Source organism: Mesoplodon mirus (genome assembly GCF_964341445.2).
Source record: "Mesoplodon mirus genome assembly, chromosome: 8".
Taxonomy (NCBI): Eukaryota; Metazoa; Chordata; class Mammalia; order Artiodactyla; family Ziphiidae; genus Mesoplodon; species Mesoplodon mirus.
The window spans coordinates 73,766,432-73,786,424 of NC_138984.1; the positions used below are offsets into that span (position 1 = coordinate 73,766,432).

General features: G+C 40.8%; 1 protein-coding gene across 6 annotated transcripts in view; it reads left to right on the forward strand.

The window, feature by feature from the left end:
* Nucleotides 1-16,187: 16,187 nt before the first annotated feature.
* The window catches only part of UPP2 (uridine phosphorylase 2), a 45,212-nt gene continuing 41,406 nt past the window's right edge, over nucleotides 16,188-19,993 (forward strand). For 3 of the 6 annotated variants that reach the window (XR_014294836.1, XR_014294837.1, XM_082630318.1), the window contains exon 1: nucleotides 16,189-16,502. Coding sequence is in view for 4 of the 6 variants with exons in the window: in XM_082630318.1 (XP_082486444.1) it covers nucleotides 16,441-16,502 (62 nt within the window). In the remaining 2 variants the exon portion in view is untranslated. Of the gene's footprint in view, nucleotides 16,503-19,993 lie in introns of all 6 variants that reach the window. The other 3 variants (XM_082630319.1, XM_082630320.1, XM_082630321.1) reach the window with 2 other exon arrangements.

Consider the following 19,993-nt stretch of genomic DNA (forward strand, 5'->3'; position numbering starts at 1 on the left):
TGCTTACTGTTTCCTTCTGCTTCCAGAGTCAAGAGTATGGCTTTTCTCTGAAAACAAAGACTTTCCATTTATCCACACACTGATTATACTCAAGGACAATATATCATTTGGTATATTGTTGGTCTATTTTTATAAATCTTGATGCTCTCTTTTCTTCAAGCTTATTAAAGCCATAGTTCTCTTTCCTAGCTAGCTCAACTCAAGTCAAAACTTGCCAAACTTTGCAAATGTTTTTTCTACTTTGAAACAGAACTGTGACACTTTTACCAAAATCCCAGCCTCTGCATTTTGTTCACTATGGCCTCATTGGTGTGGGAATGAAGAAGTGATTAAGGCAAAGAAATAGAGGATTAGAATCAGGAGGAACATCTCTGGTACTTGTCCCCCAGCCCCTTTCTTCACTCTAAGAAAGGAGAAAGATCAGGCTCTGCCTAGAAGAGAGGGGAGATGCCCAGTAACTCAGGTTATTTGTTAGAAAACCACACAATGTGGCATTTAAAAAGTATTCATTTAAAGGCATTTAAAAAAAATTTTTTTTCAAATAAAATTTACTCTTAAAAATGTGGTGTGGGCTTCCCTGGTGGTGCAGTGGTTGAGAGTCCACCTGCCGATGCAGGGGACACGGGTTCGTGCCCCGGTCCAGGAAGATCCCACATGCCGCGGAGCGGCTGGGCCCGTGAGCCATGGCCACTGGGCCTGTGCGTCCGGAGCCTGTGCTCCGCAACGGGAGAGGCCACAACAGTGAGAGGCCCGCGTACCGCAAAAAAAAAAAAAAAAAAAAAGAAAATGTGGTGTGCCATGCCTCTGTCCTACTCTAAAGGTTGATTTGCTGTGTTGTTACAACTCAAATGAGTTAGAGAATAGGAATCAAGTGTTACTAGGAAAATAAAGGAATAGACATATTCTCATAAAGTAAATCACAGAATATAACAGACTTACGAGAGATGCTGATATTGGAAAAACATTATCATAAGTCCAAAACCTGCTTATGTCAATTCTTTAGTACTTAAAAGAGATAGAGGCTATTTTGAGTGCTTAACAAAAATAAAGGCTATTAAAAAAAAAAAAAAAAAAAAAACAACTTTTGCCCTGAGCCATATTCTTTGGGTTTTTTTTTTTAATATTTGAATTTTATTTATTTTTTTTATACAGCAGGTTCTTATTAGTTACCTATTTTATACAAATTAGTGTATATATGTCAATCCCAATCCCCCAATTCATCACACCACTGCCCCCCCCACTTCCCCTCCTCGGTGTCCATATGTTTGTTCTCTACATCTGTGTCTCTATTTCTGCCCTGCAAACCAGTTCATCTGTACCATTTTTCTAGGTTCCAAATATATGCATTAATATACGATATTTGTTTTTCTCTTTCTGACTTACTTCACTCTGTATGACAGTCTCTAGATCCATCCACGTCTCTACAAATGACCCAATTTCATTCCTTTTTATGGCTGAGTAATATTCCATTGTATATATGTGCCACATCTTCTTTATCCATTCATCCGATGATGGACACTTAGGTTGCTTCCATGACCTGGCTATTGTAAAGAGTGCTGCAATGAACATTTTGGTACAAGACTATTTTTGAATTATGGTTTTCTCAGGGTATATGCCCAGTAGTGGGATTGCTGGGTCGTATGGTAGTTCTGTTTTTAGTTTTTTAAGGAACCTCCATACTGTTCTCCATAGTGGCTGTGTCAATTTACATTCCCATAAACAGTGCAAGAGGGTTTCCTTTTCTCCACACCCTCTCCAGCATTTATTGTTTGCAGATTTTCTGATGATGGCCATTCTGACCAGTGTGAGGTGATACCTCAATATAGTTTTGATTTGCATTTCTCTAATGATTAGTGATGTTGAGCATTCTTTCATGTGTTTGTTGGCAATCTGCATATCTTCTTTGGAGAAATGTCTATTTAGGTCTTCTGCCCATTTTTGGATTGGGTTGTTTGTTTTTTTTGTTATTGAGCTGCATGGGCTGCTTGTAAATCTTGGAGATTAATCCTTTGTCAGTTGCTTCATTTGCAAATATTTTCTCCCATTCTGAGGGTTGTCTTTTGGTCTTGTTTATGGTTTCCTTTGCTGTGCAAAAGTTTTAAAGTTTCATTAGGTCCCACTTGTTTATTTTTGTTTTTATTTCCATTTCTCTAGTAGGTGGGTCAAAAAGGATCTTGCTGTGATTTATGTCATAGAGTGTTCTGGCTATATTTTCCTCTGAAAGTTTGATAGTGTCTGGCCTTACATTCAGGTCTTTAATCCATTTGGAGTTTATTTTTGTGTATGGTGTTAGGGAGTGTTCTGATTTCATTCTTTTACATGTAGCTGTCCAGTTTTCCCAGCACCACTTATCGAAGAGACTGTCTTTTCTCCATTGTATATCCTTGCCTCCTCTGTCATAGATTAGTTGACCATAGGTGCGTGGGTTTACCTCTGGGCTTTCTATCCTGTCCCACCAATCTATATTTCTGTTTTTGTGCCAGTACCATATTGTCTTGATTACTGAAGCTTTGTAGTATAGTCTGAGGTCAGGGAGTCTGACCCCTCCAGCTCCATTTTTTTCCCTCAAGACTGCCTTGGCTATTTGGGGTGTTTTGTGCCTCCATACAGATTTTAAGATTTTTTGTTCTAGCTCTGTAAAAAATGCCACTGGTAATTTGATAGGGATTGCATTGAATCTCTAGACTGCTTTGGGTAGTACAGCCATTTTCACAATATTGATTCTTCCGATTCATGAACATGGTATATCTCTCCATCTGTTTGTATCATCTTTAATTTCTTTCATCACTGTCTTATAGTTTTCTTCATACAGGTCTTTTGTTTCCCTAGGTAGGTTTATTCCTAGGTATTCTATTCTTTTTGTTGCCATGGTAAATGGGAGTGTTTCCTTAATTTCTCTTTCAGATTTTTCATCATTAGTGTATAGGAATGCAAGAGGTTTTTGTGCATTAATTTTGTATCCTGCAACTTTACCAAATTCATTGATTAGCTCTAGTAGTTTTCTAGTGGCATCTTTAGGACTCTCTATGTATAGTATCATGTCATCTGCCAAGAGTGACAGTTTTACTTCTTTTCCAATTTGTATTCCTTTTAATTCTTTTTCTTCTCTGATTGCCATGGCTAGGACTTCCAAACCTATGTTGAATAATAGTGGTGAGAGTGGACATCCTTGTCTTGTTCCTGATCTTAGAGTAAATGCTTTCAGTTTTTCACCATTGAGAATGATGTTTACTGTGGGTTTGTCGTATATGGCCTTTATTATATTGAGGTAGCTTCCCTCTCTGCCCACTTTCTGGAGAGTTTTTATCATAAATGGGTGTTGAATTTTGTCAAAAGCTTTTTCTGCATCTATTGAGATGATCATATGGTTTTTATTCTTCAGTTTGTTAACTGAGCCATATTCTTTGTAATGAACCATGTTTTTCTTTTGCCTGAGGACTGGGTCAGTTCAAAAAATTCTCTGTCTAATTTCTACAATCAATTGTCTGTGCTTACTAAACAAAGCATGTGCAAGCAACATGGAAAACTGAGCAACATGGACATTTCTCCTAAAGTAAATAAAAAGGAATACTGTGTAAAAGTCAATATTGGGTGAACTTTAAGGAACAAAGGTAATCCTGAATTTCAGGAATGAAGAGTGTCAGCTCATGAGCTGATGTCATCGTGGCCCAGTGAGGATCTGCCTTGGAGTAGACCCTCATGCCAAGGTGCTGGGGTTTTACAGGACACACACACATATGGTCCTGACCCATAGGAGGTGGAACTTGGACCTGAAACTCTTGCATTAGGCTGGGACCTTGGCAATTCTGTACCTTCAGTGAAAGAGGATTAAAGGTTCAGATGACCAGTCTTGAAATGCAAAGGAAGTTTGCCTCTGTCAGCAGATATGAATAGAAAAAGTTTCTAGTGAGAAACTGAAACAAAGTATGATGTGTGGTCATAGAATAACAATTTATGCTAGCCACCTGGTGCTGAAATCCTCAGGACATGAAATTAATGTAAATCTGGTCCTGGACTGGGGATACACTTGGAGCTCCCAGCAGAAGCAAATACAAGACCACTACCTTGGAACACTTTCCTAAATCAATCTGTACTGAACACACATAGAAAAAACAAATATGGGCTCAAAAGTTAAAATTATAGATAAAATGAGGAAACAATCCCTTATGAGAGAAATCAGTGGACACAACAAACAGAAAGATGAGCACCCCAAGAACTTGAGATAATTTAACAGTCTGAAAGAAGTTATAAAATGGTTATGTTTAAAATGATTAAGTAGACAAAAGACAGAATAGAAACATATAGAAACAATAGGAATTACAAAGAATAGGCAAATTTGAAAAAGTATCAATTAGAATATCTATAAGTGAAAAACATTCATTGAAAAGAACCCCAGTGGGTGGTGTATCAGTTATCTATTGCCAGAGTAATGCTATTGCCTTGGACTTGAGAGGTGTGCAACCGTAGGCATTTGTTCCTTACATTCCTGGGGTCAGCTGGGGCTAGGTGACTCTGCTGCCCTTGGCTGGGCTTGCTCACTTATGGGCGGGGTGTGGTCAGCTGGCTATTGGCTGATCTAAGCTGGCTCAGTTGGGGTGACAGGGGTGACCTGGCTCTGTTTTACATGTTTCTCATCCTCCAGCAGACTAGTGAGCATGTTCTTATGACAATGATAGGGCGAGGGCACAAACAACCGACACGCTGTCACTTCTGCTTCATTTTCTTGATCAAAACAGTGAAATGATTAAGCCCAGAGTGAAGAATGGGGACAGGCACTCCCATTCATGGTGAGAGGACATTGCATTGCATAGGTATGTGGAATAGGGTATGGATACAGGGAGACGTGAAGAATTTAAGCTGTTACTGCAATAGATTGCAGATGAATGAAAGAGCAGGTTAAACACACCTAAAAAGAGAATGAGTGAAGAAGAAAAGCTTGAGAAAATTTCTCAGTTTGTAGCAGAGAAGCAAAGAAATAGGGTAATATGAAAAAGTTAAGACATTAGGAGGACAGACTGACATGGCCTGGCATATATCTAACAGGAGTGCCGGAGAAGACAATATAACCAAGGAAGAAATAGTGGGAATTTTCCTGAGTTTATAACAGACCTATTTTCTCATAATTTGGAAGCATGATGAGCCCTGAGAAGAACTTTATTTTTTTTTTAAACTCACACCTAAATGCAAACTTGAGAATATGAAGAGAAAATTTCAAAGCCACAAGGAAGAACAGACAGATTACTTACTCTAATAAATCAGTAAATGAAAGCAAACTCTTCATCAGCAACAACAGGTACCATAAGACAATGAACTAATATCCTGTGGGGACTGAGGGAAAATAACCCTCAATCTGGAATTCTATACCATACTAAAAAATCACTGCAAAATGAGGGCAAAATAAAGGCATTTTTCAGACAAAAGCCCATGCTGAAGAACTATTACATAATGTGCTTTAGAAAGAAAGAAATTAAACACAGAAGGAAGGAGTAAGATCTGAGAAGCAACAATGATCAAAGACATTGGCAGATGTGGATAATGGAAATTATTATTAACTGAAAATACCACAATAGCCATAATAATGACTAATGGGGGTGGGGGGACCTGAAAACAGGGTAGATTAAGGTGCTTCACATGGAAAACGTGAAGTAATAGCTAGAGTTAAAGAATTCCAAGTTTCTTGTGTTATTCGGGAGAAGAGTCGTGGCATTAATTAACAATAAATTTTGTTAAGTCAAGTATGCTTGTTAAAATGTAAGGGTAACTATTAGAAGAACAGAAGTAGTATATATAACTTCAAAACCAACAGAGAGAAATGGAGTCTACAGAGAACCTAATCATTCTATAGAAGGCAGGAAAGAAGTGAAAAGAAGTGCTCTCTATCTCTACCTCGCTATATAATTAGAAACACAAAATAAGATAGAAGAAATGAATAAAAATACATCAGTAATCAAAATATTTGTAAATGTATTTAACTCAAAAAATGCTTGACCTTCCTAATAATCAGGGAAATGTAAAATGAAGCAAAGAGATACCATTTTATGACCATCACATTGTCAAAAGAATTAAACAGCTAATAACACCAGATTTATTGCCAAGGACATGGGAAAATAAGGCATGTTATACACTGTTGGCACACGTATAACTTGGTACCTTGTAAGGCAGTGTAATAATACCTAGTAAAATTGAATACGTGCAAATATATGTCCAGACGTTAGAGAAACTCTCACTGCATACACAAGGAGATATATATATAAGGATGCTCACTGGGAAAAACTGGAAGCAACCTAAAAATGTAAGGTATAAGGCAACCTATAAAAAGGAAACTGCAAAGAATATATATGGTATTCTCCTGTCTCTCTTTCTCTCGCCATATATATATATATATATATATATATATATATATATATATATACCTTAAAGTATGTATTTATAAGTACATTATAACTACATGAGCAGGTTATGTACATAACTTAAATCTGTCCGTGCTGTGTGTGTATAGCATATATATATATATATACACATATATACATATATACATTTACAAGTAGAAGTTACGAAATGTGCCCTAGGAAGATATCCATCAACCTCAGGGTAGTGATTACCTCTGGGGAGAAAGCAAAAGTAATCCAAGGAGAAAGAAGGTGGAGAGGGTTTTAATGGATTCATTAAAAAGAAAAAAATTTTGTATTAAATATGGCAAAATGTTAGCAATTGTAAAATGTGTGTGGCAACTTCACAGTCATCTGTTACAACTGCACATTTCTATATGCTTGAAATATTTCATAATTTAAAATATAAAGAATACTAACATAAAATATTCAGAGAAGCACCAACAATCTACACAGCAGAGAATGAAATGCAAAGCTAAGGTGAAGTGTTCAAAGGAATCACACTTTTGGAAAGTCATGACATTCCTAAGGTGAGGCATTAACAGAAATGTAACTGTAATCATGATTATGTACTCAAGACTTCCTACTTTTTTAGCAAAAGAATTAATGTTTAACTCGATGTATTGCACCTAGTAGTGTTAGCAGAGCACCATAAAACACGCCGTTCTCTGTGCCTCAGCTAAATCCAAATTAGAATTAGGCAGCTTTGACATTTCATGACTTTCTGGGCCTAGAATTCACCACCTCCATGAAGTATTAGCATTATTTTCCCATCTGAGCCCCTTTGGGCTGCAGCAGTAATAACCTTGGTTTTTTGTGAGAGGTTAGAACTGAACCTTCCTTGTGTTCCAAGGAAAATAGTCCCCCTCTCATGTGGAGGTTTGTCAAACTCACAGAGCTTCCTTCCAAGTGCGAGTCTGATTTAAAATATTCTTCATGTTCCACTTGGGGCACTTTCATCTGGTGCTGAGAAACAAACACGGGCTTTAATATCCAAGGTCCAAAGTCATCGGAATGATTAGGAGTCTCTCAGCTCTGTGCCTTTTAATTCCCTTTTCAGGGACAGCTCAGGAGCAGACAGAACTTGCTGCAGGCAGGGTGTTGAACTGGACTCAGCTTTGGGGGTAAAACCATGGGAAGTAGTAAGCCTGAGATGAGCTAAACTGTAAATTAAAGTGTGTTTGAGGCACATTTTAAAGGTCAACTTAAATTTTGGCAGTGAGAGGATTTTTAAAATCTGCATTAGGACTGGGCTACCATTTTACTGGGGCTATTTCACTTCAGCGCTTTCCACAGAGCTCACACTGGCTATGGCTTAGCTATGTCTTCCTTTCCTGGAAATGCATGAAATCAACAACCCTTCTGACCAGCAGGGTAAGGTACTGCAGAGATGCTCTTCACTTCCCAGTCCTACACCACCTTTAAGATGCATATCAAATTCCCTTCTCTTGTTGATGCCATTCTCCTTGGACTCTTGTCTTCTTTAAAGGACACCAAAATTTAAAAACAGTGGTGAAGGGCTTCCCTGGTGGCGCAGTGGTTGAGAGTCCGCCTGCCGATGCAGGGGACACGGGTTCATGCCCTGGTCTGGGAAGATCCCACATGCCGCGGAGCGGCTGGGCCTGTGAGCCATGGCTGCTGAACCTGCGCGTCCGGAGCCTGTGCTTCACAACGGGAGAGGCCACAACAATGAGAGGCCCACATACCGCAAAAAAATAAAAATAAAATAAAATAATAAATAATAAATAATAAAATAATAAAAAGAAAAACAGTGGTGGAATAGAAAGAGTTCTCACAACTCTGTAGTTGGGCAGACCTAGGTGTGAATTCCAGTCTCAGGTTACTTATTGTAGGATCTTAGGCACCTCATTTAACCTCTTTGGGCTTCAACTGTCTCATCTGAAAATTGGGAAAATAATAAGACCCATTTCAGAGGCTTGTTGTGAGGACTGAAAGAGATAGTCCAGAGTCTGGCCTGACATAATGCTGAATTAATCACTATTGTTACAAACATTCTGCTTCTTATTCTTTGCATTATTTTTCCTTGTCCTTCAGATTTCCATTCTGAGTCAAGAGTGATTATTTTGAACTTAGAGAAAGCATTTTAATTTTATTCCTGTCTGCTATTGATTCAAAAGATCATGCTTCATTTCCAATAAAAGAGCTTTTCTTGAATTTTGTTTGGTATTCTGTCTCACGTTTCCTTTTCTCTAACATCATTAAGAACAGAAACATTCTAAAAATTGAAGTCAAGTATATTCAGAAGTCAAGTGGTTTCAGACTTAAGCACCTCTGTTGATCAAGCCACTTGGGGTACTGCTGACCTTTGCTGGCTTCTCAGAGTGGCTATTAAATCACTGAGGCACTGGTGTTGGTTTTAAGATCAGCCATTGGGGAACAGGAAATGTAAGCTTTCATCACACTGTGGGAGTTGTATTCCCAGTAAGAAAGGCCACCAAAGCAGGCAGGGCAGTTGTAAGTTAAGTCCTTTCCATTTGAAGGACTTGCCAGAAGAATGAGCCTGAGAACAAGGACCATTCTTTTTGTCTCTTATGCAATTTCAGGCATGAACAAACATAGCAGGTACTTGATAGTCACTTGCTGAGTGATAAGTATAATGCTGCCATGGGGATTCACCTCAAGACAGACTGTCATAGACTAATTGTATCTCCCCAAATTCATATGTTGAAATACTAAACTCCAAGGTGGTGATATTAGGAGGTAACTAGGTCACAAGGGTGGAGCCCTCATGAATGGGCTTAGTGCCCTTATAAAAGAGACTCCAGAGAGCTCCCTGCCCCTTTTCCACCATGCAAAGACACAGAGAGAAGACTGTGGCCTATGAACCAGGAAGCAGTCTGCAGGTGCCTTGACCTTGGACTTCCCAGCATCTAGAACTGTGAGAAATAAATGTTAGTTTTTATTAGCCAGCCAGTCTGTGGCATTTTGTTGTAGCACCCCAAAGAGACTAAAAAACAGACACTATCTAGGATGGTTGACCAGTCAAGTCCTCCCCATCCCCCAGAAAGCCCTAAAAATAAATGTCCATGCAACATGAACTATGTTCTTCTATTTATTATTTTCAATCATTGCCTAAAGAAAAATTCCTGGCTATATATACTTTAAATATTAGAAAATATAATTCTGGAAGGAAAAATAGATCAATAAAATTTTGTAAATCAAGAGATGTTATTTTCCTAGAGAGAATTTCAACTTTATAAAGATTCCAGATGTCAGTGCTCTGTGGGTCCTGGAAAATACATCACTGTTTTGTATTTGTAGTCTCATGCACAATTATTGAACTTTGAAAACATAACCACAGTAACTCTAGCATCCCCTGGGACTGAAAACAGGAAGCTGCAGTACTGTGTGGGGGCTGGGGGAACGGTCTCTGCATGGTTCAGCCTCCACCAAGTAGCCTTCCAGCAGCCCTGCTCATGTCAGAGGCTTCATCTGCTGCCCCTCTATATGGCCCTGCCCGGAAAAGTCTCAGACCAAGTACAACGTTTTAACAGAATTGTGGAGGGACAAGCGCTCCAAAAAAGGACAACACGAACACTGGTGTTCCTGGCATTTGCGCTAGGAAGTCAATTCTTACTGCTTAAAATCGTAATGGAGATATAGTACTTTTGAAACATATTACTAAGCTCTTTTTTCCCTTTGTGTACATGGCCATTTTCATAGTCCATTTTCCTACTTATCTGCCAGGGGACGGGAGTTGGGGTAGGGAATTCTGTTTTGTTTTGTTTTTTTTCATTTTTTAAATTGAAGTATAGTAGATTTACAATGTGTTAGTTTCTGGCATACAGCAAAGTGATTCAGTTATATACACATATATATGAATATATATTCTTTTTCAGATTCTTTTCCATTATAGTTTATTACAAATATTGAATATAGTTCCCTGTGCTATACAGTAGGACCTTGTTTATCTATGGAGTAGGAAATTCTGATGCTTTGAATAGGAATTTTGAGTCCCTAGTCAGGCAATGTGAAAAAAAACAAGGATTTGAAAAATGTTTATGTTTCTATTAACATACTGAAAACTAGGTCTGCTAATATTGTACACGGAGATTGCTGGAAGTCAGGGGCAATTCAGTATACAAGGGTATTTCACATCAGACAGGGAGAAAAGGTCCGAAGAGGACATTACCTTCTAGTTACAAGAATGAGCGGGTAGGAGAAGTGGGGCAAGAAGGTCAGACAAGGGTCCTTGGTCACCATCCACCCTTGGGGATGAAATTCAAGGGAGAGAGTACTATATAAATATCCAACTAAGCACAGGTCAGCCTGAGAACATCGGAGCCAGAGGCCTGTATCCTTTGATGTTGCCTAGGGGAGGTTGCAAGTCTCTAGGAGAAGTTCCACATTCAGCCTGGGCCCACATCCACCATGGGGTGAGGGAATTAGTGCAGCCATGGTGGAGAGAGAAGAATCAGGAGAGAAAGCCAGAGACACCAGTGGCTCCCCAAGCCTAGGTCTGGCAGGCAGGGGCCTGAAAGTTCTTGAGTGCTCTCTCGAGGGATGTAGAGATTCTTGGGTGCTAGTGGGCCGTCAGAGGCCAGAGGCCTGAACAGAGAGGCCACAAGGGAAGCGGGCTTTGGGGTTGGAGACAAATAGTAGGCCACAGACATCAGAGATGACTGCATGATGTTCCATTAGCACGAGATGGGATTGGCTGCATCTCAGTGGCCTCATTCAGGGACTCATAGACCAACCCAAGTAGCCACAGATTCCTCACAAGGACACAGTGGAGACTGCCTGACCTGCCACCTGCCAAAGGACAAGGAACTGAGCTCATGGCTCCGGGAGCTCTCCTCTTCCTCACTGCCAAGAAATCAAGTAAGTCCCTCCCACCCACTCCATTCAGTAGGTGTCATTTCACATAGGAGCAGTGGACAGGGGCAGGAAATCGAAAAGACAGAGCATGCCTCTCAAACATTACAGGTCATATAAATGAGACGATTTAACCAAAGATGTGAAGACGCTATTGACTGGCAAGTTTAAAATCACTACCTTCTGCCCCAACTTCTAGGACAGTGGGCACCGTGAGAAAGACTGCATGGCTAATAGAAAATAAGGTACATTTTCTTTGCATATATGTGTGAAAATATCAAGTGGCAACACACCTACACTATAAAGGAAACAGTTGTGTATTTTTTAATACCTCCTTTCTTCCAAAAAAGATTTGAGGCAATTACAATCTACGTATTAGAAAGTAAACACATGGGCTTCCCTGGTGGCGCAGTGGTTAAGAATCTGCCTGCCAATGCAGAGGACGCGGGTTCGTGCCCCGGGCCGGGAAGATCCCACATGCCGCGGAGTGGCTGGGCCCGTGAGCCATGGCCGCTGAGCCTGCGCGTCCGGAGCCTGTGCTCCGCAATGGGAGAGGCCACGACAGTGAGAGGCCCACGTACCGCAAAAAAAAAAAAGGAAAGTAAATACTTAAGGAAAGAGCCAAAGATTCAGTAAGTTTTAGTTATTAGGCATAAAGAATAGAATGTTGCAGATACACTTAATACATGTGTTACAACGTTTAGGAAGGTAGTATGAGACGGGTGATAACTTGCATCTTCTCTATTCATGGAATGTCAATCTGTTTGTGGAAGAAATCACAGAAGCCAGAACTATCCTACTCACACCGGTATCTCCAGCACTTCCTAGACTTCTTGGAGCATAGTGTATACTCAGTAAATATTTGCTGAATGAATAAAAGAAAAAAAACTGCTTAGCATCTGAATGGATAACAAGTCATTTTTGAGTTCTTTCAAGCCATCGATGGTGCCATATGGGCCAAATGGTGGAGTTGGGGGTCTGCTGTGGCAGAGGTAGGGACTCTTTGTTACCCCATCCCCACCCTGAGAGACCTGCACAGAAAGAGGGAAAAAAGAAGGGAGTGGATGTGGGGACTTTGCGGTGCATTCTCACCCCTATCTCCACCAGGCTGTGAGGTTGGTGCTGGGCTGTGTGTGATTGTTTCTTGGGCGAAGGTGCTTGCTGCAGCCTGAGGTGGATGGATGTGACCTTCAGTGGGTACCTCATGGAGAGGCTCCCTAAGAGCAGAGATCCTGGGCCACAGCAGAAGGGATTGTCTGGGAGGATGGAACAGGGCAGCACAGCATGGCCTCTGGGAGGCAGGCCCAGCCCGGTGGGTCCAGGGGGGCCTTCGGTCTAAAATTAGACTTTATATGCATATACCCATAATTCACTGATTACACTGAAAGAAAGGGAAGAACATAAGGTACTTTTAAACTGTGTTCCATTAAACTTATAGTGTGTGATGAATTAAGAAATGTTTTAATAGCCCTGCAATATCTTGTGAATAGCACAACTTGACTATCATTTATTAAAAGAGTTAAGATGCCAGTTCATTCAATGTCAACATTTAAAATATATTACAATTACTGTAAGTCTGTTTTGGCCTTTCTCTATTTTTCAAAATACCAGAATCTCAAAAACTGAAAGCCACCAAAGGCCCTGTCTGAGATGTTCTGGTGCAAATACACAGAAGTAAAGCCACACAGTGTTACTAATAGCTCTCTCAATGTGATGCTTTTTCTGTCACTTCTGCGCATTTTGCACACTGTTCCATGGGCAGGGAGCACAGGCTTCTCATATTCACCCTACCTCCACCTTCAGCAATATTTTTGGGGACCTCATCTTTCTTCAGGACTCAGCCTAGGCATCACATCCTCCTAGAAACGCCCCACCCCCCTTCCTCCAGCCTGGATTCAGGGCCTCTCCTTTGAGTTCTCAAAGCACCCGTCATATTTACCACCCATCTCTCTTCCCCACTAGAGTGTAAATTCCTTTAGGGAAGACACCATCCATTTCATCCTCTTTGTGTTCTCAGAATTTGGCTCAGTGGGGACTTCCCTGGTGGCACAGTGGTTAAGAATCCACCTGCCAATGCAGGGGACATGGGTTACAGCCCTGGTCTGGGAAGATCCCACATGCCGTGGAGCAACTAAGTCCCTGCACCACAACTACTGAGCCTGAGCTCTAGAGCCTGCGAGCCACAACTACTGAAGCCCGCGCGCCTAGAGTCCGTGCTCTGCAACAAGAAGCCACCGCAATGAGAAGCCCACATACTGCAAACAAAGAGTAGCCCCCGCTCGCAGCAACAAAGACCTGACACAGCCAAAAATAAATGAATGAATGAATGAATAAATAAATAAATAAATTTATTTTTTTAAAAAAGAATTTGGCTCACTGTCTGATACTCGGTAGTTACCCAGGCTTTACAGCAAGGTTCTAAGAGCCCCAAATTCCTAGTTATGTCCCTCCCCAGCGTGATAGGAGCACTGTTTTAGGGGGAGGGTATGGTCCTAAGTCTACATGAGTAAATAGCACAGATTCAGCAGAAAACATGTCAACTGGGGAGAGATCCAAATGCTACCCAGTTGCACGCCAGGACTCTGATTTCTTTTCTCCAACATTAGAGGTTCAGGGGCAAAATTAAAGCAGAGCGAAAATTTTCATGAGAGCGAGAATAAGAAATTGTTGGCACTGTGGAGGACGACAGTGGGAAGTGAAATGTTTTGTCCCAGGCCAGACACTGTGGGGCATGGATTTGGTGGAACTGATGCAGCCTCTGCTAATCTCAAAGCTGTGCTGCTGAGTCATGGGCTCTTCCTGGCACGTGGCCTTTGTTCACAAAACGCCCAGTGATGGCGTGAGTTTGCCTTGTGCATGCTTTCTAAAAATGAAAACTTTTCCCATTCTGTTCAGGTGACTAGCCTTTTGCAATATGGATAATTAAAAACAATTATCGAGGAACAATCTATCATAAGAGTAGGATTGAGTCTTAAAAAGACTGAAAACTAGGGAAAAGAAGACTACTCAGAAAACATGAATTAACACTCTGCTTCCATAGATTGTACAAGACTATTCTGCATTTCACCCAGATGATGACCACTTACATAATGTCCCGGGAAGCTGGTATATGGGGTCCATAAATCTTTGCTGGCATTACCTGGCACTGTCAGTGATGAAGATCACTGGCTGACAGACACACAAAACAAACTTATGGTTATCCCAGCAGAAAGGGGGTGGGAAAGGATAAATTAGGAGTTTGGGATTAGCAGATACAAACTACTGTATATGAAATAGATAGACAACAAAGTCCTACTGTATAGCACAAGGAACCTTGTAATAAACCATAACCCAAGAGGATATGAGAAAGAATATATATACATATATATGTGTAACTGAATCGCTTTACTGTACACCAGAAACTAACACAACATTGTAAATCTACTATACTTCAACTAAAAAAAAGAGACCATTGGCTGACAGAATTTGTATTGGAAACCAACACGTTAATTAGTCTAATTAATTTGCTGGAGTAATTAATCATCTAGCACTTATCTAATTAGCTAATATTTTCACCTGTCAGAGCCAGAGGTAAATGCTAGACTGGAATTTGGTGGGGGTCATCCTCATTATACCCAACAATAAATTGAGAGATAGAGCATGGAATACCAAATACAAGTGGGAAGGCCCCAGCAGTGGTAAGTGGGCATGCTGAGCCTGAAAACTCTCAGTGGGCGTTGGGAAAGAGCAGCAGGTACACCGCTCTGAGGTGGGTCATGAGGTCAGAGAAAATATGTATTATTATAAACTACAAACAGGAACTACCATCCCAAGTTACAAGCAACACACATGTGCAGGCTTATTTTGCCTCAAAGTTGTCATTACCTTCACCAAGATCAGTTTCCTTGGCGATTTTTGGATGCCTAGGGCAAAGTGCCAAATGTCCATTTGGTGGTGGCAGTGGCAAGATTTAGGCTGCTACACTGGTTCCCTACTTATTCTCTTTCCTTCTCAATCTGTAAACTTTGCTAGCTGACCAAGATGGACCAAAGGAGGCCAGCATGGAATCCGAGGGGTTTGTCTACAACGACTATCACCAGGAAGAGGAGTATTTCTTAAGATGGAGCTCCCTAGTAAGATGTGGGCATTTGATTCTTCACTGTTACACACATTCTTACAGAGAAATCCATGCACATTATGAAATGCCTTGTGTCTGCTGCTGTTTGGGCATTTATGGACATTTTAAGCTCTGATGTGCTTGAAAGTCATGAGACTAATATTCCTAATGCTCTCACCATCATGGAACTTCAGCTGATTGCCATCGGAGCTGAGCCAAAAGGGAAACAGGATAAAGTTCCTCTAAAGTCTTTTAGATTTTCTGTCCCCAGAAGTATAAATGAGAAGTAGCAGCAAACATAGTAAATTCATGGATTTCTTAACAGAGGTACCCTGTTTTCTGAAAATACTAGTCTGTATTTTGTTATTCTACCTGGATTGACTTTGGACAGCTGCTTCATTGGATTTTACAGGCAGCCTCGGGTTTAGCTAAATAAAGAGGTCCTGGGAAACAGGCTTTGTTTAATTATCAGAACTTCTGTGTGAATTTGAATGGGCAAAGGTCAGATGAAGGGGTGTTCTGAGGTCCCGACTTTGTGTGTTTTTCTCACTTGTGATCACAAAGAATGAAAACAAGTTGATAAGAGGTAGGATGAGGTGAGAAAATGAAATGTTTGGGAACTGAAAGTTCTCACGTGTACTGGACACATTCTGAGACAACCTGGTGGATTTGTTATGGAAATCAATGGAGGACTTGCAACCATATACAGTAGTCTAAAAGTAAATAAGTCTGTGTGTTACCCCAGACCCATGCTGGACCAAGGCCAGATGTAAGCGAAAGGTGTGCTGGTCAACAGTTAACAAGCTAACCAACCTATCCTATTAAAGAGGTAGGATGCCACACCTTCAAAGGGAACCTATCTTCTTGGGGAAGTGTTGCTCTGAGAGCTGGGCTGTAGTTTAAAAGGCCATGTCAGGGAGAATATTTTTGAATTAATGAAGGAGTTTAGAATGCTAAGGGAAAAGTTCCATTAGCAATTTCGGAAGAAAACAAGTTTTAAGGGACAGTGGCATTTTAAATTGTCATTCTACCATAGTTTGATCTATAATTTAATAGTAAATCACAATATTTTTCTTTCCTGATATCAACTTAAGAGTGACTATCCTCATAATACAAAGTATGACTTCGAGTTTTCCTGCTTCCAATACATCCATGAGATCTGAGAGGAATACATATGTTGGGTGAGTAATTTTGATCTTTTATTGGTTTTGATGAGATGGGAGGTTCTTTGGATTTTATATTAAATATTCAGAAGATGGATTTCTACAGTTATGTAAGTTTCTTAAGTTTAGAGATCATATAGTTGGAACACAGCTCAGAATACAAAACGAAATAAAAACAATGCCAATTTTCTTCTCAATGGCATTTTCATTTCTCAGTTCTTGGAAGGGGTTAGCTCATCTAAGAAAGTGGGGCAGGGCTTCCCTGGTGGCACAGTGGTTGAGAGTCCACCTGCCGAAGCAGGGGACACGGGTTCGTGCCCCAGTCCGGGAAGATCCCACATGCCACAGAGCGGCTGGGCCCATGAGCCATGGCTGCTGAGCCTGTGCGTCCGGAGCCTGTGCTCCGCAACGGGAGAGGCCACAACAGTGAGAAGTACGTGTACCGCAAAAAAAAAAAAAAAAAAGGTGGGGGCAATATGTCAATCACATCTCAATTAAAGAAAAAAGAAAGTGGGGCAAAACAAGTCACAAAAAACATGCAAAAGTTGAACCAACATGCATGAATGAACGAATTCACAGTTCAGCCTGGAATTCAGCCTGGAGTTCAGTCTTTAATCCCAGGACCGTGGGTGGTATCTGAGAAATAATTAAAGGGGCCTCCCAGTGTCTAAGGGAGATGTAACTGTGTTGCAGCTTATTATGAAGTGATTTCACGTGCTTTGTGGTGGACTTTACATAGAATGCACTTCTAAAATACCGTGTAGGTTATTCATCTCAGGGGTAGACATAAATCTGCCAAAGCTGTCTGCAAATTTAGCTCCAATTCCTGCCCCAGGTTCACAGAGCATAATAGAGCATTAATCTTCATGAGGCTTAAGGAATTTTTTCAAGTTCCTTCTAAATGTCTGGCTTAAAGGCTCCATCAGGACAGCATTTCAGAAAATGCTCCACTTACCCATTCCAAACAGAGGTAGCCTCCCACTGTGTTCATTTCTTCAGGGAAGCCAAGGAGAGGGAAAAGGAAACTTATGAAGATGAAGGTAATGGTAAAATGGAAAGACTGCTCACCCATCACTTTACTTTGGTTACCAATATTTAATACTGACCATGCTATATAGCATGTCATAGTTTGCTAAAAGACTTTATTTCCAACTGCATCTTTGGCTTATGTTTTTGGGAAAAACTGAAAAACAAGATAGAGGAGAAAACAGTAAATGCAAGTCTATTTAATAAAAATTATGTATCTTGGAAAGACTGAAGTATTGCAATTGTCTGATTCATACTGGGTTAAATTTGGCATGATACCCCAAATTGGTCCTTCCTTTGGTCACTGACAGAGTGATCATCTTAGAAGTGCTTCTTGATGAGCCTAATGGAATAAAAATCTTCTATAGACGTCTCCCTGCCCCAATTTTTGGACCAAGAGATCATTAGACATTGGGACAGACATCAAAGAGAACTAAAGAATGAATTAAGAGAAGTATTATAATTAACACAAGAGAATATAATGAATGGTTATCCCAGTCTGAGAATTTCTTCTTGAAGATAGGAGAGGTGGAGTAGATCAGTGATTTAAAAAATACAAAGTCCCAGATCTCCTCGGCCAACCGAATCAGAATTTCTCAGAGTTGGGCCCAGGTATCAGTACTAAGCACCACGGGTGACTCTGATATGTAGTTAGAGTTTGACTCACTGGAGTAGATGAATGACACTCTTTCATAGAGTGATGATTCACAGATTCAGCTGGGAATCCAAAGGAAAAACCTCCAGATAGTGAAAGCAGTTTTGGCAGAGTAAAACCAAAAGCATAATAGAAACTGGAAGATAAAGTGTATGGCAGTGTTTCTCAAACTTTAATGTGCATGGGAATCACGTAAGAGTTAGTCAAAATTCAGATTGTAATTCAATATGTCTAGGGTAGGGACTGAGATTTTGCATTTCTAACAAGCTGTCCAGGCGATGCTGCTGATGCTCCTGGTTCACTGACCACACTTTGTCTAGCAAGGGACAGTGGGTAAATATCTTCTTGCCCCTCAGCAAGAGAAGAAAGAAGGTGTCCTTCTGCTTTGAGGCTTTGAGGCTTTTTCTGATGTAGGAAAGTGCATCATGGAATGCTTTGTTTTTGAAACCAGCTATGATCCACTAACTAATTAAGAATCTGTTGTCCTAAATGTTTTTGAAATTAATAGTATTCCTGTTCTACTTTCTGAACAGTTAATTCAACAAATAAAATTTTTAAAGATTTAGGAATTAAAAAAGATACATGAGACAGCTTGCAGGAGGGAATTCAAAATCTTTCTGGGAAGGCAGAAAATTAACCTATGAAATGCCAAATAAATGCTTTAGGAGCACAGTGGAGGGGGAATTCATACTGACCAGAGAGGAAAGATACTTGGAAAAGCCTTCACAGAGGAGGTGATATTTGAATTTGACCTTGAAGAATGAGTAGGATACTAATAGGTGAAAAACTGAGGGCAAGGAGAAGGATGTTTCAGGAACAAAGGCCTAAAGCAGGGGTTCTTAACTTTGGCTGCACATCAGATCATCCAGGAAGATTTAAAAATAATTTCAGAGTCTAAATTAATTGGGGCCTGAGCAACAGTGTTTTCTTCAAAAGCCCCTGGTGATCTTAATGCACAATCAGGTTGAGGACCATTGGAGATACAGAAACATACAAGGTTTTTGTTAAGATGTTTTAAGGTATTTGAAGGGAAATGGGAGGACTGTAGAGCAGAGAAGTTCCAGATGGTTCTTGGTAAAGATGGCTGGATCCACTGTGGTATGAGGCAGTGTTCATGCAGTAGGGGAAAGGGCAGGAGGGCTGGCAGCCACGGCATCACCAGAATGGCTGATATGGCCAGGGTGTGCTGGGATGTCACACCCAAGATGAGTGGGAGCGAACGGGTAACCACTGAACTGCACTGGGTAATGGAGTGATGGGCTGACATCAAGAATGGCTTTAAGGGGCTTCCCTGGTGGCGCAGTGGTTAAGAATCTGCCTGCTAATGCAGGGGACACAGGTTCGAGCCCTGGTCTGGGAAGATCCCACATGCTGCGGAGCAACTAGGCCCGTGAGCCACAACTACTGAGCCTGCGCGTCTGGAGCCTGTGCTCCGCAACAAGAGAGGCCGCGATAGTGAGAGGCCCGCACACCGCGATGAAGAGTGGCCCCCGCTTGCCACAACTAGAGAAAGCCCTCGCACAGGAACAAAGACCCAACACAGCAAAAATAAATAAATAAATTAATAAACTCCTACCCCTAACATCTTAAATAAATAAATAAATAAAAGGTGAGCAGGTGGACCTAGAGACCCCCAGGCCCCTGTCCATCTCCGGAGTCCTACGACTTAAAAAAAAAAAAAAAGAATGGCTTTAAGACAAATACCATATGATACCACTTATATGTGGAATCTAAAATATGACACAAATGAACTTATCTACGAAACAGAAACAGACTCACAGACATAAAGAACAGATTTGTGGTCGCCAATGGGGAGAGGGGACGGGGG